Below are 23,222 nucleotides of genomic sequence, written 5' to 3' on the forward strand. Positions count from 1 at the left end.
CTAGGAGGTCTAAAAGGGCCTAGTATAGCAGCCTAGCTTGCCTAGATAGCTAAGGTTTCGCGTATAATCCTATAGATAGTATTTTTATCTATAATTAGGGAAGTTAAGCTAGTTTCTAAACTAAGTTCTTATTCCTAGATTATAAATAGGTTAAAACTAATCAGTTTTAAATAAATAGCTTCTTTAGCTAAAGACTAGCTAAAGGGACGTTGGGAACTATTTAACTTAATAGAGGTAAAGCTTAGTCCTAAGCTAGGATAATATAGTAATATATCGTCTATTAGTAATAAGTTTGCCTAAGCAAGTTAGTTTTAAAAGAGTTAAGTCTAGCGTTTAAAGGTTTGCAAAGCTTTCTTTATATCTAACCGATTATAAGCCTAGTTAGGTAGCTAAATAACTTCTAGTTCTAGCGACCTAGACTTAGCTTAGCAATTTTATTTATTAGAGGAAAGAGGTCTATAAGGTAGAGGTAGTTATAAGCTATTATTAGTAATATATTAAACAATATAGTTAATAGTAAAATTATAGCAACCTAATAAATAACCTAAAGCTTAGAATTCTTTTAAATAAAAAGTAAATATAATAATACTTTAATCTAATTAAATAAAGGCGTTTTCTAAAGCTAGCTTAAAATAATCGCAATAAGGACCTTAAATAAGTATATATAAAAGACTAAGAACAAATATACTTTAACTAAAAATAGTTTTAGTTGATATAGAAAGTTAATAAAAGATAATTATTTTAATTAGGAAATAAAAAAAAATATAAATACTATAATAATATATTTATAAAAAATAACAATTATTATAAAGGTAATAAACTAAGAGGTAGTCTAGATTAGTTATAGCGCTAGGCAATAAAAGCTATTATATATAGAAGGAGCAAGCGCTTTTAGTATTTTAGATTAAAAACGTTCCTAAGTAAAAACGTTCCTAGGCGAAAGCATTCTTAGGCAATAGTATAGTAAACTTAGTCTCTTTTAAAGCTAAGCAAATATAGGCTACGTTCGTAATAATAGAGGGCAATAAAGATTAAGGTATTAGTAAGCTAGTATTATTCTAGTGCGGAAACTAAGCTAGTAGAAGACTTAAATAGACTAAAGGAGGATCTAGTCTCTAGTTATAGTATTACTACTATTATAGTAGAAAGCAGCAACTAGGAAAAAAGATATATATAATAAAGGAGATATTCCTTAATTATATAGTAAGTTATATAGATAAAGGGAAGATCCCCTTCTATTTGCGCAGAAACTATATATAGGGCTACTAAGCAGAAACTATATATAGGGCTGCGAAGCCTCCCTCTAAAGCCATATCTATAATAATAGCTAATAATATTAATAATAATAAATCTTTTATAAAAGATACTAAGGTTGCTAAGGAATAAGCTTTAAGTTAAAATTAAATATTTTTATTACTAAAATATATAGATATTAATTATTTTAATTATAAAAAAAATTATAAATTAATATTAAATTATATAAAATTTAATATAAAATTATAATAAATTAATTATATTTTAATTATAGAAATTAAAAATAAATCTATATTTATTAATTTAACTTTATCTATAAAATAAATAATTAATTCAAAAGTATTTAAATATATAATAACTTTAAAAACTAACTTTATTATATATAATAAAGTCCTAGCTATTATTTAAATTAATAGTAAATAAATATTAATATTACTTAGTTAAAAGGATATTAAAGTAATAGTAAATAGTAAAAGATATATTATTAAAAATATTTTATATATATTTAAGTTAGGATATAACTTATTATTAATTTTAGCTTTAAAATATTCTAGATTTTTAATATAATTCTAGTAAAAAGCAATAGAAATTATATAGAAAAATATATTAATTATAATAAGGTATAAGGTAAATAATTTATACCTACTAGCTAATATATTAATATAAGCTACTTTAGTTTTAAAAAGAGATTTTAAAAACATAGAAAATATTAAAAATCTAGAAATAGTTAATAATATAAAATTAATTAAAAATAATACTATTATAGTTAAAAAAACAAGTTTAAAAAACTATATAACTAACTTAGATATCCTAGTATTATATATATAAAGAAGTTATATAATATAGTATATAGCCTATAAAAGCTTAAAATCTTTAAAGACTTTTTCTATAATATATATAAAAATAATAAATATATAAGATATATAAAAAAATATAAATATAAAAAGTAAATAGAAGTAAGAGTATATTTATTTTATAATATTTAAAGGCTATATAAAATATAAATAGTAATTCTTAGTATTAAAATAAAACTATATTTTATATTTATTATTAATAAAGTATATAGCTATATAGAACTATTTTTAATAATAGATAAGAAATATATATAGGAGCTTATTATAAAGGTAATAAATTATTATAATTACTAAGAATATAATAGCTAAAAAATTATTATTATTACGGATTAGAATATAAGAAAAGTGAGATATCCTAATTAGGCTTAGTTTAGCCCTACCTAGCTTAGTATAAAGCTTTACTTCTATTATATTTCCTAGATAGCTTTATAATTAATCTATTATTAACTAACTATATTATATATATTGCTTATTAAAGTCTTTATATACTATATTTCTTTATAAATAATAGTAATATTAAAAGATTAGGTATTATTATACTTATTTAAACGCTAAAATCTAAAAACAGCCCTACACTTTAGTAGCTTTATTAATTATTAATATATTTTTAAAATACTATTATTATATTAAAATTTTTAATAATCTTTTAGCTAGATATTATTACGCTACTATATTTTCTTTTATTACTTATAAACTTATCTTATATTAAGCTTATTTTAAAATCTTTAAGCTTTAACCCTATTAAAATAGCCCTACAGTAGCTAATATAGTAAAAGCAAGCTTTATTTAAATATATATATACGCTAATAGAACTAATATTATATATAATAATAGTATTATCTATTTATTATATAATTTATATATATATAATTAGTTATAGGATATAGACTTAGCTATTTACTATAAAAAGATATACTTAAACTATTTATTTATTAAAGTTTATTTTATATTTCTAGCTATATTATTAAAACTAATATATATAGAAATAGCAGCTACTTTTATATTAATTAAATTAGCTTCTATTATGTTATTGCTTCTAGCTATACTTCCTTTAGCTTATTAAAATTAAAATTAAGCTTCTATATACTTAGCTTTTAAACCAACATTATACCTTATGATTTTTAACCTTTATATACACTATGCTCCTCTTAAAACGCTTAAAATAATTAAGCTTTTATAGCTAATTATTTTACTTACTCTTATATAAAATGACTTTAAAAAATAGTTTATAAATAAGCCTCCAACTCTTCTAATTATAGCTTAAAAAGATAAGCTAAAGAATTAACTAATTAAAAAGCTTAAATATAATGTAAAAAAAAGTAGAAATAGGCTTTTTATTTAAAAAAGGCTCCTAAGGCTAAAATTTATATAAAATGGCTTAAGAAATAGGCTATTTCTATTCCTATTCCTATTTACAGTTTATATGGCTTAGAGCTTATTAATAAGTTTTAAGCTATTTCTAGATAATTTAAGCTATAGTTTTTTAGCTATATAGTTATTTTATAATCTTATAACTTTTAAATTCCCTATTAAAACGACGATTTTATACCTATAATTTTTAATACTCCTTTTTAACTAATTAGCTTCTATTTGCTATTAGTTTTTCTATATATTTAAATGCCCCTTCAATATAATCTTTAGCCTAATTAGCTTAACTTTGCTATCGCTATAGCCTCTAAGAAAAAGTTCCTTAATATAATATAAGTAGTTTTTGCCTAAAATTCAACTAAATTAAATAGAGATAATTCCCTATAAGAGCTAAATATATATAGATAAAAATGAAGCTATACTAATAATAAGGATATTATTTTTTATTGTTTTTAGTAGCATATTGTTATGGATTAGAATATAAGAAAAATAAGATATCCTAATTAGGCTTAGCTTAGCCCTACCTAGCTTAGTATAAAGCTTTACTTCTATTATATTTCCTAGATAGCTTTATAATTAATCTATTATTAACTAACTATATTATATATATTACTTATTAAGGTCTCTATATACTGCGTTTCCTTATAATTATATAATTTATATATTTTAATAATATAAAAAAATTCCTTACTATTATTAGAAATCTTAAATAGTAAGATATATAAGTAAAATATATTATAAATTATATACTTAAATAAAATAATATTATTAAATAGTTTAATAAAATAATTATAATAATAGTAAAATATATAATATAATATATTAGCTTGCTAGATAGATTTTAGCTTTATATAGTAAAATATATAAACTATTTTAGAAATTATATTCTATTAATAGAAAGACTTTATCCTATATATAGCTAGATAAGTTAAAAACTATTAATTAAGTTTAAATATATATTTAGAATATTATATAAATATAATATATTAAAAAAGAAATAATTTAAGCTTAATAGCTTAGCTAAAGATAATATATATCTTAGAATAGTTTCTACTACTTAAGCTAAAGTTTATTTATTATATAAATAATAAATAATTATACTTATTAAAATAAAAGTTTTTAATATTAAGTTAGCAATATACTTGTTAGCAGAGATTAGTAAAGCACTAATAAGTATTATAGAACTATTAGTTTTTATTAATAATAAAAATTATTATTATATAAAAGAAAAAGTATTTATAATATATCTTTTAGCTTTTATTATATTATTTATTTTTTAATAAATAAGTAAAGTTAACTTAAATATTAAAAATAGTAATAATAATATTATTTTTATTATTATTATAGATAAATTAATAATATTAAAATATATATAAATTATTATTAATAATAATATTATATATAAATAGTTTCTTTTTTAGAAAAAGAATAAAAATAATCTTTTTACAATTTCTTTAATTTTTTTAAATTAGAGGATTATTAGAAAAAAAGCAACTTTATAAGTATATTTAAGTCTAATTTATATAAATATATAAAATAAAATTAAATTAACTTTCTATTATTAATATTTATTTTTATATTAAAAAATTAAACTAAAAATAATATTATTAAAAAAATAGATATTAATATTAATACTAATCTTAATATTAATAGTAATTATAATAAATAATAACTTTATTATTTTATATATAATAGGGGAACCTATAATTTTTATATTTTTAATAATATATTTAGAAAATAGTAATTTAGTATAGCGCTCTTAGTTTTTATAAAAAAAGACTTAATTATTTATAAATAAGCAATTAATTTTATAAACTTATTCTATTAGAATAAAGCTATTTAGAATAAGCTTAACTCTTTTATATTAAATAATACCTAGGAGATTATTAATAAACTAGCTAAATAAAAACTTATAAATTATAAATAAGTTTTTAAAAAAAAAATTTACTATTTAATATAATAAATAAATATAAAGCTAGACTAGTAGCTTATAAATTTACTTAAAAAGAAGGAATTAATTATAATAAAATATTTATACTAATATTTAAATTTAAATCTTTTTACCTACTTATTAGCTTAATAGTAAAATACAAGTTATAAATATTTTTTATTAATATTATAATAGTTTACTTAAATAATAACTTTAATACTAAGATCTCTATATTCTTACTAGAAAGTATACTAAATAGTAAGCAATTAAAAAAAAAAGTTTTAAAGCTTAAAAAAGGCTTATATAAATTAAAATAATTAGTTTAAATTTAGGTAATTAAATTTTATAAAGTTATAAGTAAATTTGAATTCCTCTTTATATTTATAGATAGCTATATTTTTAAAAAGACTATAGATAATAAATAAATATATTTAATTATATTTTATATTAATAATATTATTATTGCCTATAAATAGAAATTAACTTATATTAAAATTAAAAAGTTTTTAGAATATTATTTTAAAATTATAGATTCTAAACTATTAATAAGAATTTTAAAATTATAAATAATATATTATAATAATTATATTATAATAAATTAGACTTCTTATATTAAAAAACTAATTAAATAATATAGTTTTATTATTATTTAATTTATAAGTACTTCTATAAATAATTATAGTAGGATTATATAAGCTTAGCTAAATAAAAAGTAATATAATTAATATAAATATTAATATTTAATAAGAGAACTAATATATATTAGTAATATAATGCGTTTAAATATTATTCTAGCAATATTAAAGCTTAGTTAATTCTATTATAATCTTATAATATAATATATAAATTTATTAATAAAAGTCCTTAAGTATTTAAAAAAAGTTTTTAATTTAATAATTATATTTTTATTATAAAACTCTACTACTACTTATTATATAAATACTTTATATATAGATAATTATATAGATAAATAATTAATTTATAGCTATATAATAACTTATTATAGTATATTATATATATAATATACTTAGAAATAATATATAGTAGCTATATTAATAACTAAAGCTAAATATATAATACTTTATAAAAAAAGTAAATTTAGTATATAGGCTTTATAATAGCTTAATAAAACTAGTTTTAGTAAAGAATATTTTATTTTATTAAAAAATAATAATTCTAAAAATATTACTTTTATTAAGAACTTTAAATTCTATTAAAAAATAAAGTATATTGCTATCTAATATTATTATATCTATAAATATATATAGGAAAGTTTTTTAAAAGTAGAGTATATTAATATAAAGGACTAGCTTATAAATATATTTACTAAGCTATTAAATAAAGACTATTTTAAGTATTTATAATTAAAATTAAACCTTTTACCTATTATTTAAAAAGTAGTTTTAAAAAAAAATATTGTAATTATATAATCTAGGCCTTAGTAATAAATAGCTAGTATATTTTGTTACTAGTTTGCTACTAAAGCAAATCGCTATTATATAGATATAAAGCTTAGTAATAATTATTAAAGATTAATTAGCTATATATCTATAAAGCATATTAAGCTATATATATATAGACTAGTTGTTATTGGTTAATAGTCGTTCCTTTAATATATGAAGATTTATAAGTTGCCCCGGACAATGGTTATTCCGCTCCGTATCGCATAGTTGCAACATAGATGTGACTGTCTCTACGCATACGTGAAAAGAGCTGCCGGAAGCACCGCCGCATGGCCATCGATCCAGTATACATTTTCACCATTTGCACACATAGCCAGACGCAATCCAGTGAAGGTCATTTGGGACTTCGGCCTCGCATGGTACATGTAAACCAGTCTACTATCGATGTAGCCTCTCCAAAAACGCAGCTGTGTAAGCATCATGTCCGTTTGGAATCCAGAAAACATCAAAGATGTTGCAGAGTCAATCGGCATACCCACTCTCAGCGATGAAGCCTCTAGGGCGCTCACTTCAGATCTCGAGTACCGATTGTCTCAGGTCCTCGAAGAAGCCCTCAAGTTTATGCGCCATGGCAAACGTACGACGCTCACAACCCAAGACATTTCGCAAGCATTACGAGCTCTAGATGTAGAGCCGCTGTACGGATATGAGTCTACCAGACCGTTGAGATTTGGCGAGGCATCTATTGGTCCTGGGCAGCCGCTGTACTACGTCGAAGATGAAGAGATGGAATTCGAGAAGCTTATAAATGCGCCTCTACCCAAAGTGCCCAGAGAGATTACCTTCACAGCTCACTGGCTTGCCGTTGAGGGCGTACAGCCTTCTATACCTCAGAATCCCACCACTGCAGAGTCTCGGAATCAAGAGCTTGCACCGAAAGGCGCGAATGTCAACCCAAATCTTGCTGCGATGAGCGGCGGTGACAATGTGACAGTCAAACCTCTAGTCAAGCACGTGCTTTCTAAGGAGCTACAACAGTACTTTGAAAAGGTCTGTGGTGCACTTTTGGATGACGGAAATAATGACTATCGTGTCGCGGCGCTCGCAAGCGTCGGTAGCGACCCTGGTCTTCACCAGCTAGTCCCATATTTTGTGCAATTCATTGCGGAGAAAGTGACGCATAGTACCAGGGACATCTCAGTCCTGACTCAAATGATGGAGCTTACGCATTCCATGCTAAGCAACAAGAGCCTCTTTCTGGATCCATATGTATGATCTTCTTCCTCACGTTCGGATCTAACTGACTGACGGTTTGCAGATCGCATCCCTTGTCCCTCCCATCCTTACTTGCCTAGTGGGACGTAACTTAGGCACACCAAACGACCCTCTCTCCTCTTACTCTCTTCGGCAAACAGCGGCATCGCTCCTCAGACTTATCGCCAAACGCTACAGCAAAACATCGCACATGCTCAAGCCACGACTCGCACGCACATGTCTCAAATACTTCCTTGATCCCACCAAGCCGCTAGGCTCACAATACGGTGGTATGATTGGTCTACAAGCAGTGGGAGGCGTAGAGGTCACAAGAGCCCTGATCGTGCCAAATCTAAGAGAATACGAAGGGTTGCTAAGAGACGCGATAGAAGGCAATGACGACGGTAAGAGAAAAGAAGCCGAGATGATAGTCAGTGCTCTATTAGATACCTTGCTTTCTCTCGAGGGAGAGATCGTTGGCACAGCGAATGGCATGGCGAATGGCCATGCGATGGAGATGAAGGTTGGATTGGAAGATAAAATCGGGCCGCTCTTCGCAGAGAAGGTCATGACTTTGGGGCGGCCAAAGGTCGTCAAAGCGATCATGCAGTGCGAGTAAGGGCCTTTGACAGAATTTATCTATAGCGTGGAGTTTTGGTTTTAATGGGAGGCTATCGGGTGATGTAAGACCCGTCCATTGGGCAATCTATGGTGTTACCACTGATACAATTTTCAATATCAAGACACATTCTATCATTTGCTTGCTCATTTGTGGAGCGCTGAATTCCGCCAGGAATACGGAGCAGGCCATGAAAAGACAACTCCAAAAGATGGAAAGAATCACTCGCAGCAGCACGATCCGCCTGACCTGTCAGTATGAAGTTTGAGTAGAACTCTTTCTGCATCTTTCAAATTCACCAAAAGTCATCAAAGGTCGTTTCTGCTATTTTCTATTGAAAAGATCACCGCTGGCATTTCATTGTTCCGAGAGGAACAGCACCTCTAGCTGCTTTTCAAGATGGTAGAAACAGCACTTTGAGGGAGTCAAGTTCTGAAAAAGTCACTGGCATTGGACGCATTCCCTGACAAAGACTCTTACAAAGTTCACCATACTGCAAGATATAAACTTCACAATGCGGCATATAACTCCCAAGTTTTAAGAAAACACTTGTTCCTCTAAAACTACCCCTTGAACACTCTCAACTCCTTCAACAACTCGCAAAACCAAGGACAAAGATCTAGGAGACGCCTGCGCCCTGACATATCAGCTTCCCATAAACACGTAGAGCTTGCATTTACAGTCTACTTCTGCGTCGCTACTTCCACTTCACAGACGCACACTCCCTTTCTCATGACTTACTTCAGCGTTGCAATAGTCAGGAGTCTTTGTACTCACAATCGTTGCTACCTGTTCTGTTTTCACACTTCCAATGGACAGTCACAGTAGATTGATTGTCGTTGTCAACACATCCTTGGCCGAATCCGCTGTTACCGCTTCATCGGGTCTGCTCAAAATATCAAGTTGTAGATGCTGATGTAGGGATTGGCGAGAATGGTAGTGATAGGAGTGCAACAGTGAAATTAATGGGACAAAGACGCAGCACATCACAATTGATTAACAGTATGATGTACATTATAGTAGGATCTTGAAGTCAACATATTCATACATTGCAAACATCCGTATCAGAAACACCTCCTTACTTATTGGGGAGTTCACCGTGCTCAATTCTCTCGCTCATGAGACTTTTTGACGATAGTCTCGATAGTCTCGATCGCGGGATTTCTTTGAAAGGCGAGCTTTGGATGGACTGGGTCCAGCGAAATGCAAGTCGTCAGTCCAATCTAACTTGGTGAGCTCGATGCGATTTCGCCTAGGATATCTGTCAGAGCTTGCAACCTTTCGCTCTGATCCCGTGAGATGCTCACGATCGTCTTCGTCAGCTGGATCAGTGAGGTCTACGTAGCCACGGTCATCATGCGCATGATTATCGGTCGGATTCTCTGCCTTCAGCCTAGTGAGCGCTTCATTCGAAGCCCTTCGGTCAATTTTGGATCATCTAAGGGATATTGCGAAGCGTACCTTTGGCATTGTTATACTCGAGAATGTCATCAGGTAATCGGAATAGCGGCCCGATCGAGTTTGAAGAAACAGCAATTGGTTCCATGGTGAACCCCAAATCTTCACCAAGGAAGGCGTGGTATCCACGGCCCTTTGTTCCGTTGCCATCGGAAGGTATCACGTACATGCAGAGCCCATCTTCCTGCATCAACGCCCAGCCAGCATACTTTCCAAGGACCCTGAACCTGACGACTTCGAGCTGTTCTGTGGTGCTCACGAAATATGTTTGAGAGTCACTATAGGCGACGCGTTGGAACTTCCCTGAGCAAGAAAGACACCTCGTTCCAATGGGCTGATTTTTAGGATTATGCCAGTTCATTTGCCTCACATGTTGACTCATGTCGTCGACAGATTCAAAAATAAGAGGCAGATCTGGCCCGCAACCGGCAGTAACAAGGCATTCGATGATCGTAGGATGTCGCTTCTTGAGCCTTGAAGATACTTAGCAGTCAAGTATCTGATGCTTTTGAAAGCGTAATACCTTGTCAAGGGACCATCAGCGCTGGGTGACGAGGGCTGTGGGGTCGAGGTGTCTTCGATCGGTTGCTTGTTTACCGAGGTGTCAGTTATCTGTTCCTTGATTACTTCGGTGTAAGTGTCCTGTTGCTTCATTACCTCGGTCTCGGTCTGGGAACCCATCAAATGAGTCTTACGGATTTATCTTGAGCTCTCTCGTTGTATAGCCAGATATGGGCAACGAGCTTTTGCAACGACATGAATCTGAGAATTAGATGCGTTAGTCGTCTTGTTCCACCTGCAGAATATCTAAATAACCTATCTGATTTACCATCTTCCTTCTTGGATGCGGCATTATTTGGTGATGAGGTCTTTGAAGACAACATTTCCCGATGGTCAATAGCCAATTGCATGGGCGATGCAGCAGGTTGTGATCGGACTGCTGATAGTAGGCTTTTCAGGTCTCCGGTAGAAGCGGGGTCCGCCTGCTTTCCATAGGTCAACCCAAGCTCATCGCACAGCTGTACGACGAGGGGATCCATGGTTGATCAGCTATGGTATCAGTGTTGAAGGAGGTCGTAATCAAGAGATTTGTAGCTGGAGATTTCGCGCTAAATGTGGTGACTTGAGAAGATAATACAACATTGACATTGGTGAACCAAAGATGAAGTGTAGTACAGTGGCGTGGCATTGGAAAACATGTTGCGGGGCAATTGGACATGACACTTGCCAAAGATTATGACAATCACACAGCGTTTGATACCGCTCAATTCACGCATTTGTAGGGAGAAGGAATGATCCTACCCTATATAGCAACAATGCACTCTGAGCCATTGCTCCTCACATTTACCAATAAGACACCCATCGTACGCAATTTCGGATGAAAGCGCCTTTTCAACGGTGATTCTGCAAGCTTTATATGCCGTAAGTCATCCCAACCCGCGATGATCTATCAGATTCACATGTTCGAGTATGCCTCCACTTCCTACGTCGAGAAGACTGCACATATTCAAGATCTCGATCATACGCCTTGTGCGATGTAGTGGCGACGTAATTTTCATAAGGATTTGTACATTGCGAAAGAGCACAGTTTAAAGAGGTCCAAGACTGGATTACCCATGAGCGTCATCGTAGTAAATGCGCTTGACGTGGAACTGTGTTTGATATTCAAAGATGTTGCGATTGAAGGCACACTCCATGTCATGCCGTAATGTCCAATGTTACTTTCCGGCTTGACATTAGGGATAAATCCTACAAATGGATATTTTAGTGTGGAAAAGGCAGTATGTGAGACCAAAATACGAACTTTGGCTTGTAGGCCTAGCTTAATACCTAAAGCCATTAGGAACGACAACGACGATTCATGGTGAAGTGGCAAATTTGGAGCACAGCTGTAAACAGCACAGCGATTTCATGTAAGCTGACTCAAAGGGTACTTACGTCATCTCATACAAGCTTGGGCATGTTTCTTGGTATTTTGTGGTAAGGGCTCATATTCGTGCAGCCTGAAGATGTGGCTCTTTCCTGGGGTCTCATCCTGTGTAAAAGGCGTTGATCTGAGTCCATGGGCCTTACGTAAACACATTACAACTGTCGAAGGCTTCCCACTTAACCCGGATTTGAAATGTTCGTAGACTCCTTAGTGACAACGAGATAGCAAGCGATTTTCGTGCAGTCCAGCCCAAAGGCTCAGGGGGATTCTTTCTAGCCTCTTGTGGAATGGCGCAAAGTCTATCTGGAATCATCCTAAACGTCAACTCTTGTCTTCACTTTACGTCCCCCACGACAGTGATCGTGCACCACTGCGCTGGCATGAGCATCGTAGTCTCTGCTATCAGTGTATTCGCGTGATATGATTTTGAGGCCGATACTACCCGACTTCACCGCTCGCCTTCTAGAACCCACGCATTGTCCTCACCATCAGGAAGTCAAACGGGCAATCATCTGCAAGGTCCCGTACCGCAGTCCGCAACTGCCGCCATGGCTTTGGAACACTTGAGAAAGAACAAGGCGGGCGGCAAGCCGTGCCTGTTCTACCGCACCTCGATGCAGACCAGCCTTTGCCTCCCTTTCCCTGTTAGCCAAAAGTTCGGTGGTAAAAGCCCATGGTGATTGTGTGCTTTGACACACTTGGGCATCATCAACATATCTTTCCGTATCTACCTCAACACTTGCATACCCGGGAATCGCTGGCTGTTGACTTTTGACACTATCAAGCGTCCCCAACGAAGGTCGACTATAGTCCCTAGCGCCGCATATCAGACTTTTCTCGCTTCCACAGAGCTATCGACCACAATATACTAGCGATCTGCTTCTTCCCTAGCACTTCTATCGCCCGTGCCTGGATCCTACTGCCCTGCTATAGCTGCATGCTGACCTGCATAGATCGTGCCGCGTCCCGCCACATCGGGCACCAATATGCAAGCCAGGGATACGACCTCATTCGCACTATTCGGCAAAGCGTCCCAAGCAACCATAGTACCATACGTACATACATAAGCAAACCTGCAGCAAACCTGTGGCTCAGACGAGTGGCCTTGTCTACGACAGCCGCACTCCCCCTACGACCGGACAGCGGGTGCCTGTCGCTCCCGAGCCTTGCCATTGGCACTAGCATAAGCCATCTCGGGCACCGTTTAGAATCTCCTCTTTGAACGACATGCGTCTGAGCGCATCCTTACGTGGCAAGTCGGTATGAGGCTTCGAGGAGACGACGGGCAGACGCGCTAGTAAGACGCTGGGATTTAAGAACCCAGCAACCGTCATACATTTCCAGGCTGACGTTCTCGTCGCAATATCATTCATATTCATCTGGGACAGCTCTGGAAGCAATAACGATCATGTCTGAGCAATCAAAGGCCATAGCGCCGCTTCTCCTTGATCGTCCACCAAGCCCGTTAGCCGAGCCCCCAACCTCGGATGTGCAGCGTGACGGGTCGAATCACGGCAAACCGCAAGAGAAAGCAAGATCATCTCCGTCACTCCCGGTCAACCCACCTCCGACGCCACAGACGCCATCGATCATTGCAGCCACAATGCGACAAGATGCCTTGACAGCCAACAGCGTCGGACCTGAGCTTCCAATCTCCCCACCGCCAAGTCCTCCTCCTGATCAAGACCTGATGCGGCGGCGTGCATCATTCCAGTTTTCGGAATCATTAATGGTATCCAAGCGGCAGGCTGCCTCAGTCCACGGTGAGTGGAGCTCGAACTGTGCACGTGGGCTGCTGCTAAATTTGACACAGGAACATTAGTCAGACCTGTTATCTACGATTCTCCAGATGTTTTCTAAAACAGTGTTCAGCCTTAAGCTTCTGCCAATAGAAACAAATTAAAACCTGTGCTCTTCGCTCTTAACGTCAATCGGTTCTCGACCCGTTTCAAGGGCAACTTAATCATTGCGTGGAGGCTATGCATGTTCTTTATTCCCGGTTGCTAACAAAAGCTCCACGTTGCGGGTTCTCGATTTTCCAATATTTCCAGTATTTTCAGGCTCTCATGGCCTTTTCCCTCCTGCAGCTGTCAATCTCGCAGTGGATACGGCATTCGATCCCATTTGCTACGATTGAATGACGTTGTGATTGCAGCAGCAACCCGCTGGGCACTCACTTGGACAACATCGAATGGCTTCAAATGACAATGCTCAAATAATGGTGGTCTAAAAGATTCCATCTCATGATTATGCAGACATACCTCATTATTTGGATTTCACCAAGATATCGCATCCGACGAAGTGGTCTCTCATTTCAACAAGGTATATCAAGGGGCAATATTTCTGGCTGTCTAGGTTCTATTCATCATATCAAAGCCCTTCCAATTCCTCCATTATTCCCATCTACGTCTTGAAACGCCTGCGCCTTTTACACTCCAATCACGCTTACTACTTCAGCCGAACCCATCACAAGAAGATCAATGGCAGCGGGCGATCCACGACCACCAAAAGGCCCATGGCCAAAGCCACCTCCTGCCCCACCTCCAAGTCCTGAGCGATCTCGCTGTCGCCAATGCTTTTTGATCATTCCAAGACCTCCAACGACGCCTGGAAGCGAACATCTCTTGCCCACTGCCATATCCCCTACCAAGATACCGGCGGCCTCCCACTTCACTTTAGGACACCACTAACGCCATCTCGGGGTGTGCATCACCACAAGCGCATGTACTTCTGCCAAAATCGAGAACAGCACGGAAATAGAGAATGGCCTGATAATGTCGAATGTGGGGCGCAGTGTTCGCAGGATGACTGCTCGTGTTGAATCTTACCATTTATCATTTTTGTTCATGTACGCGACAGACTTCACTTCTATACCAGGCGGCGGTAGGGTATCTGAACAGAGGTATTAGACTTTGGGGTAGCACTGGAAGCTGTGACCAGTCAGCGGTGATTTAGAAAACAAAAAGGATTGTATGTAACCGCAATTGGATCGCGAAAGTCTCGCAAAAAGATCCCTGATTCCTCTCACTGAATTGTTCATTCATGCTTCATTGCAATATATACACTGAATCCCTGCAATAAAGCAGCCCAAGCACTCTTGTCTTGCAATCACTTTAATCAAATGTACGCCAAAATCCCACTTCCCAAGACAGTCAAACCAACGACTGCCCATCCTGTCCTCATTACCTGCACATTCCCAAATTCCCTCCCCGTGTCCCAAACCAGATGCCTAACCCCGTTCAGACTATGGAACACGAACGGCATCGCGACCGTAAATTTCACCGGGATTTTCACCCATTGGCTCCATCCTCCTACGATCTCAGCCAGATGCGCACTCTCGAGATGCCAGCCGAATAGTGGGGAGACGAGGTAGGAGAAGCCGAAGAGGTAGAAGGCACCTGATACAGTGCAGCCGGTCACGCGGTTCAAAGCTGAGAGATACCAAGTCACTTGCGGTCGGTAGATGGAGAGATGGGGGGATATGGGCCGGTTCAGGCGTTGTTTGGCGAGAATGTCGTAGGCGGTATTTGTGGAGGCAGGAGTGGTGGATTGGGATGGGGTCTTGGAGGGAGCAAAGGCTGCGTGACTATGCAACAAGAAATCAGTCAATTGATCGGAAAGGCAAATGAGACTTAGAATCAATGAGCATACCGCTTCTGTAGGCAGGCTGTTTGCGACAATATGGGCGGGAGGAGGGATTTCGATGAGAGTGGTGGAGCGGTAAAGACTGCACAATATTAGCACTGAATGTTTAAGCAAAGGGTATCGGAGAACATACGCCTCCGCGTAGGCTGCTGGGCCAATCTATGGATGAGCATTGTTGCTCCCTGGTCTCAATGCATCTGTTGCACGATAATGGTTGTTCGATGATGCTTTGCGGAGCGGAGGAGCGCGGCAACCTCGGCCTTCTGACCAATGAAAACTCGTTGATCCCAGCACAAATATATATGTTGCTTTTGCTTGTCTTCCTCCTTCGCTACATAGGAGCCTCAACATCACCATTCGCCTGGAGACTCTCATGATGGGTGATTGAATGCCTGGTCGTCTTCGGACGATCTGAGAAGGTATCCAAGAGAAACACCTGCAGTTAATCGCACATTTTGAGCATATGCAATGAACGGATGTGTTTCATACCAGGGTGACATACTGAAGTACAATAGACGAATCTGGATGGTCTGGATCATGCCTTATTCCAGAATCAACCTCCCCTGATTGTACTTAGAATGCAAGGGGGAGAGTTTGCAAGTCGGAAATTAAGGGCTATTTCTCAATAAATTTCACATGTTCTAATAGGTAAAACATAATTTGTAGACATTCGTGAAGCTCTATCCCAATTCATCATTCTGAAGTTTGAACAATCGCATGTCCATTTGTAACGTAATATTTAAGGTGTTATAAATGATCTTTTCCGGTCCTCCCATCCTCAACCTCTTACGCACTTCCATGCCTCCCCTCAATATACACTCAGGGACGATCAGGCGATCGAGCTCCTTTTTGCAAGCAGGCTTTGCAGCTCGGAAGCTGCCAGATCTCAGGCCGCCTATTACTTGGAGAAAGGTCAACGCGCCTCATCAACGGTTGCCATACTCGACCTCGCCACGCTTCAATAATTCGAGCCAGTCGCAGCCACCTCAAGAAAAGAAACCATCGCCATCTGAGGCGTTATCCTCAGCTCTACAAGATGCAGATCCCGCTAAAATCAATTTGCTATCTCCTGTACATGTACCAGAAGACCCAAATGGCGTCCTCAATGAAAAGCATCCCGCCTTTGGCATACTGGCGAACTCCTCCATAGTAGTAACACGACAGCTGGAGCTGATGGACATCATGATCGGCTTCGAACAAGCAAACAAATATGTGATTATGGATCCTCAAGGGCAGCATATTGGTTTCATGGCCGAGAAAGATCTAGGCATGGGCAACATGATGAAGAGACAATTTTTCAGCACACACAGGAGCTTTGAAACGCACGTATTCGACCGCCATGGGAAGGAAGTCTTGAGGGTGAGCCAAGGTGTATTTAATGGCAAAGGAGTCGTTGGCTGATGCTATTATGACAGTTCCATCGACCCTTCTCCTGGATCTCGAGTCGCATTGGCATATATGATCCAGTAAAGCCTGGCGACTACGCTCCGTCATCATCTACTGCAGTATCACCCATAACCCCAGGCGGCCTAAGTACGGACATCAATGCAGACGCTGCAAGGATCTCCCAACTTCCACTATCAGAAATGCAGATCATTGGCGAAGCCCAACAACAGTGGGCCCCGTTACGTCGAAAATACAATTTGTTCATCCATCGTAACTCTCCAGATCCGTCGACACAGCAGCTTACCTCTGGCACGCTACCGTTGTCCAACACAACGGCTCTGGAGCCATCTTCATCGGAAGCCCCAAACAGTGGGGGCGAGTATGGTCAATTTGCCTACGTGGATGAACGCTGGCTGTCCTGGGACTTCTCACTCATGTCATCCGACCAAAAGCTCTTGGGCAGCGTCAACAGAAACTTCAAAGGCTTTGGTCGTGAAATATTCACCGACACCGGCGTATACGCCTTGCGCATGGACGCCGCAGGCTTAGCTGAGGAACCAAACCATCTAATCTCGAAAACGGGTCAGATGCAGCCAGCTGAGACGCCGGGTATGACACTCGACCAGCGTGCTGTCATGCTTGCCACTGCTGTCAGTATCGATTTCGACTACTTCAGCAGAAAGGCCGGAGGCGGCGGATTGATGGGTGGTATGTGGCCGGTCTGGCTTCCTGGCGGGGGAGAAGCTGCCGGCGCTGGAGCTGCCGAAGCCGGCGCAGCAGAAGCTGGAGCCGAGGCAGGCGCTGTTGAAGGGACTGCAGATAAAGGCCTGACCGGATATGAGGTTGACGGTCTTCCGGGGAAGGAGGGCAGCGCAGCTGCTGGTGCAGGGAGTTTGGCGGGGTACGAAGCTATGCAGAGAGGCGCCTATGGAGAGCAGGAGCAGCAACCGCCACAGGAACAAGAGCAACCCTATCAAGGTGAAGATAGCCAAGATTCCCCAGACATGTGGGGTCGGGACAATAATCCTTGGAGTCAGGACTCAGGTGATGCTGGCGGAGCTGGGGGAGGAGACGGCGGAGGCAGCTGGTTTGATGATTTATTAAATTCTTGATTGAGGGTGGTGTTGCCAACCAAAGTTTGAGCGTCGGCGCTGGAAATTGGATGAAAGAGGGGCATGAACTAAAATGGCTGCATTGCCTCGTAAATGATAGACCAATATGGTCAATTTAATGAAAATCAATCATTGTTATAGAGATATTCCGCTTGGATCATCATGTATTAGCACTCATTGATATGGCTCACTGAAGAATGTTTCTGACTTTATTGACACGTATGGCCAACATCCGTAAACTTCTCTAGGCTACGTAGAAGTGGTCAATTATCATTACACCAATTTTGAGCCACCCGAGCGACTTTTCATCATTGAGAGACCTGCAGCATCCGTCCCCGCCCCGCCCCACTGCTGACACCAACCCCCGCCCACCCTCATCCTCATACATACTCCTCCCCCACCAGCCCTCCCCCATCAAGCCACAATGGCCTCCGCTCTCGCCTCCAAGCGCCTCTTCCACGAATACCGCACTCTATCCCAAGGCAGCGTGGAGGGTATCACCGCCGGGCCCGTCTCAGAAGAAAACCTTTTCCTCTGGGAAGCGCTCATACAAGGCCCCGAGGGAACACCGTATGAGGGCGGCATATTCCCCGCCGAGCTCAAGTTTCCGAAAGACTACCCGCTCAGTCCACCAAAGATGACGTTCGTGGGGAAGTTGTGGCATCCGAATGGTACATCTGTCCCATCCCCTCCGCTCCCCGCCCCTTCCCCTTCCCCGCATCTTTGCTCTTATATACTCTCCTTCTAGCAGTGGTTAAGGGGGCTGGGGGGAAAGGGGTAAGAGAAACTTGCTGATCATTTTGTCGGTGAAACAGTCTACCCCAACGGCGAAGTCTGCATCTCGATCCTCCACGCGCCCGGCGACGATCCTATGCACTATGAGAAGGCGTCGGAGCGGTGGTCACCGATACAGAGCGTGGAGAAGATACTTATTAGTGTGATGAGCATGCTGGCAGAACCGAATGATGAGAGTCCGGCGAATGTGGAGGCGGCCAAGATGTGGAGGGAGCGAAGACCGGAGTTTGATCGGAGGGTTAGGGAGAGTGTGAGGGCTAGTTTGGGATTGTAAGGGAGGGGGAAAAGAGGTGTGGGATTGTTGGGGGTGGAAGTGGGAGTGGGTTTGGATAGACAATGGGCGTGATTTGCTGCTCGGCATGATGGAGAGGGGCACAGAGGGTTGTGGGTCAAGAGAGCATAATATTGGTATGGGAGGTCCTTTTAGCAAGGCGCTTGGTGGGCCGGTCACCTTTTCCCTGGATGCATAAGCTGGATGTGGGCTCTTGTGTTGATGTACGGGCAAATCGCTACCGTGCTTGCTTTTCCAATTCATTGAAAAGAATTTCTTTTGGTCTCAAGACTGGCTATCTTCATGTCTGTTGCTATGTTGATGCCGTCGCTGGCATATGAGCATTCATCCTGACGACGAGACATGTCGGTATTAACAGGCTCCTAAGTGGCCAGGAAGAAAATCCTGCAACCAGGCTCAGATGCCAGTACACGATTATGCGGCTGCTACTACAACCCAATTTCTAGCTTGATCTACGACCAGGTGGCGGATGAACTAAAAGCGATTCACATCTGGGTGCTGTGAAGAAGCAACAGGAACCTCAAGGTACGGCGGTGGCAGGCCAACAATGAAAAAGGCTCGAGACATTATGATGGCTGTGAGTTTCCCTCATTTATCTCCGAGCGTTCTCATCTGCTATACAATGTTTCATAAATTTTCAAACATAAAAAATGATCCACCAGGTCAAAAGAGGAGCAAAACAAAGCCTTGAATCTACTTATCGTTTGATCTGATAGATGCATTTCAGTGGGCTCGATCATGTCCTTTCACCGTGCCTTTTCTGATTACAATAAATGCATGTGTTGAATTGCAACAATCAGGTCCTCGAAATCGAATCAGCTATCTCAGAAAATCCTGGTCATACCTGCTGTAATCTGACAATGCCTTGCAGAGGACCGAGATAGGGAATGAGCATGAATCCACCAGGTTTACTTGATGGCTCAAACAGTGACCACTGCATTTCCAAGATATGCTCAAACATGAAATCTCATGCTAAAGGTCAACTTACTAGCAGTTCAAACCAACCCAAGCAAACCATCCGAGTCAAAGGCTTTGTGACTTATTCGTTCGAACATAGGTGTCATTTTCAGGGCATCTACGATGAGACTGCTACGACACTTCTCTTGGAATAGTCAGAGTACACATCCCTCTCTTGGACATGCTAGTTGATTGCGTTGCAACAAGTTGACACAACTCACTATGATGTCAGAAACGCACATTGTTAGATTATTGACAAGGTCCTAGAGCCCTCTAATATGGCTCGGGAGGACTCTCGCAAAAATCTTGAGGTTGGAGATGGCATCTTATTAAAGTGGCAACGCAGGAGAAGGCCTCCTAGATAAAAACAAGAAAGTTTAAATAATTGCTCTTAATATTAGGCAGAAGAGGGGAAGGCACGTTGCAAAGTGCTAAAATGTGAAAAAAATTTAATAAGGATCAGCAAGAGGTTGGGAAGATAGTGCCAAATATTTTCATTTCTTGAGATAGCAGGTGAGGTAAAGACTTCCTCTTTAGCAGTCTTATTTCACAAACCTATCTGATAACAGTGCCTATCCAACAAAACATCTTTCTAAGATTCCTATTCCATAACAGTTTCGCTTCTCAGCCGACCGAGTGTAATTCGTTTGATCTTTGCCAAACCATGCTTGTACTAATAAAACCGCAAAAATCAAGTGTTATAATGGTACCAAGCAGGTTTTGATGAACCGAAGTAAAGAACGAGGGTAGCAGACCAACACAACTCATCACCAATGTCAAAGCGCCATAACTTCACTCACCTGGATAAGACTGTCAAATTCTCACATTTTGTCATTCACAGACTTGTTCCACTCGACCTAGAGACCAGATTGAAGCATGAGAGAAGGCAAGAAATACTATGAGATCTTAATAGAACAGGCTTCTCAACGAGGAGAGACAGCTAGAGAAGGCGAAATGGTAGGACTTAATAAATTCTCAAGGTAAATAAGTCCAAATCCTAGCTGTTAATAAACCTCAGGCGCCTTCTCTGCGAATTGCATATTATTGCAATCAACATCTCCTTGCGCGACGTTGTTACAGGGAGGGATTGCCTTTTATGGTTATATATAGATTAAACCCTCTTAGTAAGAGAACCCTTTAAGTTGTGCCTCAACAAATATGGGTGCTGGCTAAGAAGACGGCGCGCAGCTTGATCTAACACATCAGAGAAGGCTCACTTAGAGAACCAAGTCTTTATGGCCGCCAGCCGCGTGACCGGGGGTCGGTGTTCGCACTGGACATTATCGTGAAACTCACATCCTCATGGTCAAAGATAGTTGGAAGGCATAATTTCATTGATGCTACTTGCTAAAGACATGCATTAACCAATTTTGAGTACAAATAGGGGTATCAAAGCAGAGCTAAAACCAAAACTGCTCCAACATTTCGTGGTAAGGATGCGCTCGAAAGATTATAACCCAATTCAAATGCTTCAATCATCGCTTAACTGCGAGCATGTGGCATTTCATAAGCTTGAGCCATGGTGTTGTGAGGCTTGACTTCCTGCGGAGCGCCATAGAGTGGCTGTCCCTGCAGTTGTTGCGGCGGTGGTTGGTACACCTGCTGAGGAGGCGGAGAGTAGTGCTGTGGGGCCGGTTGTTGACCAGGAGGCGGTGTGTACACCGTAGATGGAGGGGATGAATACTGCTGAGGCGCTCCGTATTGCTGCGGACTTGTAGAGTTTGCAGGGTACTGCTGCGGAGCTCCGTAGACTGGTTGTTGTGGGTACGGCTGCGCAGCAGCGTACTGCTGAGGAGGCATAGTCCCATTTTGCACCATTGGGGCAGGCTGACTGTTCGGTGGAGCGGCACCCCAAGGTTTCTGAGCTAGCTCGACTAATTGACTGCAAACCACGACGATACCGGCGTACGTCAGCATGTTCATTAACCCTACAATGAAGCTCTCCGCCCCAATCGCCGGGCTAGAGATTCCAGAGGAAGTCTCCGTCAACACAACGGTGAAGGCGAGGATAAAGATTGTGCGGACGAAAAGAGGGAACGCTACGAGTCCGACGAAGAAGGCAGCGACCTATTCGGCGTCAGTCAGAGCGTGCTAAATGTTCAAAGGACTTGACCTACCTTCTGCGGAAACCCTCGCTTTGAAGCAGTTATGAGGAGGAATATGCTTGCGACAAATATCTCCACACTACAAACAAAGTAGATAGCCTCATAAGCCAAATCAATGTTGTTTTGTGTATTTGAGTCATCAGAGTTAACGCCATAACTGAGATACCTGCCCGAAGAATGGTTCACGGCGTCGATGACTATCTTGATACCGTAGGCGAAAAAGGCGATGTACAGCGCCGTTAAAATAGCACAGACCAACATATGTATGATAAAGACCTTGCGCTTGAGGGAGGCTTTGGCGTCACTCGGTCCATTCGGATGGAGGAACAATTGATTGAGTAGGGCATATACTGCCACCAGTAGGAATATTTCAGCTAAGAAACCCAGACTGAGGATGATGAAGCGTATTAGGTAGTAGACGGTGGCCACTACGGTTTGGTTCTCTTCGATGATGCCTGACGTGAATTCGAAAGCGTAGTAGCTGTCAAACATCCATTAGAGTCCAATTCTAATGAGGCAGGCTGAAAGTCTTACATTATTCCAAACCATACGGCAGGGCTCCAAGCAATTGTGTTCATCACACGCTTCCCGACCTCGACATTTTTGAAGGTTTTCTTTTTTGACGCTGCCCAAAACTTGATGCCTACAAGGACGATGAAGAAGATGATCGCAAAGACGATCAGTGCGACAGAAAGGCCATCGTGGAAACCCGAGCCAAGGGTTTCTGTCTTTCGAAGCCAAGGACTTGAGCTCCCGGAGGAGAATGAACTTCCTCCTGAGCTGCTACGCCCACCGCCTCCATGACCGCCTCCGCCTTTTGGTGCCATGACTGCTTTTGTCTACCGAATGCTAACGCGAAA

At 39.1% G+C, this 23,222-nt stretch overlaps 6 protein-coding genes across 6 annotated transcripts; 4 read left to right on the forward strand and 2 right to left on the reverse strand.

Moving 5' to 3' along the window:
- Positions 1 to 7,289: 7,289 nt before the first annotated feature.
- Positions 7,290 to 8,682, forward strand: KY384_005226 (uncharacterized protein; the record flags this gene model as incomplete). Its single annotated transcript, XM_044813727.1, has 2 exons — positions 7,290 to 8,078; positions 8,128 to 8,682. 2 exons carry the CDS (start codon positions 7,290 to 7,292, stop codon positions 8,680 to 8,682), a joined length of 1,344 nt encoding a protein of 447 aa, XP_044669028.1.
- Positions 8,683 to 9,798: 1,116 nt separating this feature from the next.
- On the reverse strand, positions 9,799 to 11,180 carry KY384_005227 (uncharacterized protein; the record flags this gene model as incomplete). Its single annotated transcript, XM_044813728.1, has 4 exons — positions 9,799 to 10,085; positions 10,144 to 10,613; positions 10,664 to 10,809; positions 10,836 to 11,180. The coding sequence occupies 4 exons, from the start codon at positions 11,178 to 11,180 to the stop codon at positions 9,799 to 9,801; spliced, it is 1,248 nt and encodes a 415-aa protein (XP_044669029.1).
- A 2,298-nt stretch (positions 11,181 to 13,478) lies between these two features.
- Positions 13,479 to 13,930, forward strand: KY384_005228 (uncharacterized protein; the record flags this gene model as incomplete). Its single annotated transcript, XM_044813729.1, has 2 exons — positions 13,479 to 13,833; positions 13,884 to 13,930. The coding sequence occupies 2 exons, from the start codon at positions 13,479 to 13,481 to the stop codon at positions 13,928 to 13,930; spliced, it is 402 nt and encodes a 133-aa protein (XP_044669030.1).
- A 2,583-nt stretch (positions 13,931 to 16,513) lies between these two features.
- Positions 16,514 to 18,213, forward strand: KY384_005229 (uncharacterized protein; the record flags this gene model as incomplete). Its single annotated transcript, XM_044813730.1, has 2 exons — positions 16,514 to 17,074; positions 17,131 to 18,213. 2 exons carry the CDS (start codon positions 16,514 to 16,516, stop codon positions 18,211 to 18,213), a joined length of 1,644 nt encoding a protein of 547 aa, XP_044669031.1.
- Positions 18,214 to 18,637: 424 nt separating this feature from the next.
- Positions 18,638 to 19,282, forward strand: UBC7 (Ubiquitin-conjugating enzyme E2 7; the record flags this gene model as incomplete). Its single annotated transcript, XM_044813731.1, has 2 exons — positions 18,638 to 18,884; positions 19,029 to 19,282. 2 exons carry the CDS (start codon positions 18,638 to 18,640, stop codon positions 19,280 to 19,282), a joined length of 501 nt encoding a protein of 166 aa, XP_044669032.1.
- A 2,457-nt stretch (positions 19,283 to 21,739) lies between these two features.
- On the reverse strand, positions 21,740 to 23,189 carry KY384_005231 (uncharacterized protein; the record flags this gene model as incomplete). Its single annotated transcript, XM_044813732.1, has 3 exons — positions 21,740 to 22,324; positions 22,375 to 22,843; positions 22,897 to 23,189. 3 exons carry the CDS (start codon positions 23,187 to 23,189, stop codon positions 21,740 to 21,742), a joined length of 1,347 nt encoding a protein of 448 aa, XP_044669033.1.
- Positions 23,190 to 23,222: the final 33 nt, after the last annotated feature.

The sequence above is a fragment of the Bacidia gigantensis genome, assembly GCF_019456465.1.
Source record: "Bacidia gigantensis strain McMullin 20006 chromosome Unknown contig_245, whole genome shotgun sequence".
NCBI classification, from domain to species: Eukaryota; Fungi; Ascomycota; class Lecanoromycetes; order Lecanorales; family Ramalinaceae; genus Bacidia; species Bacidia gigantensis.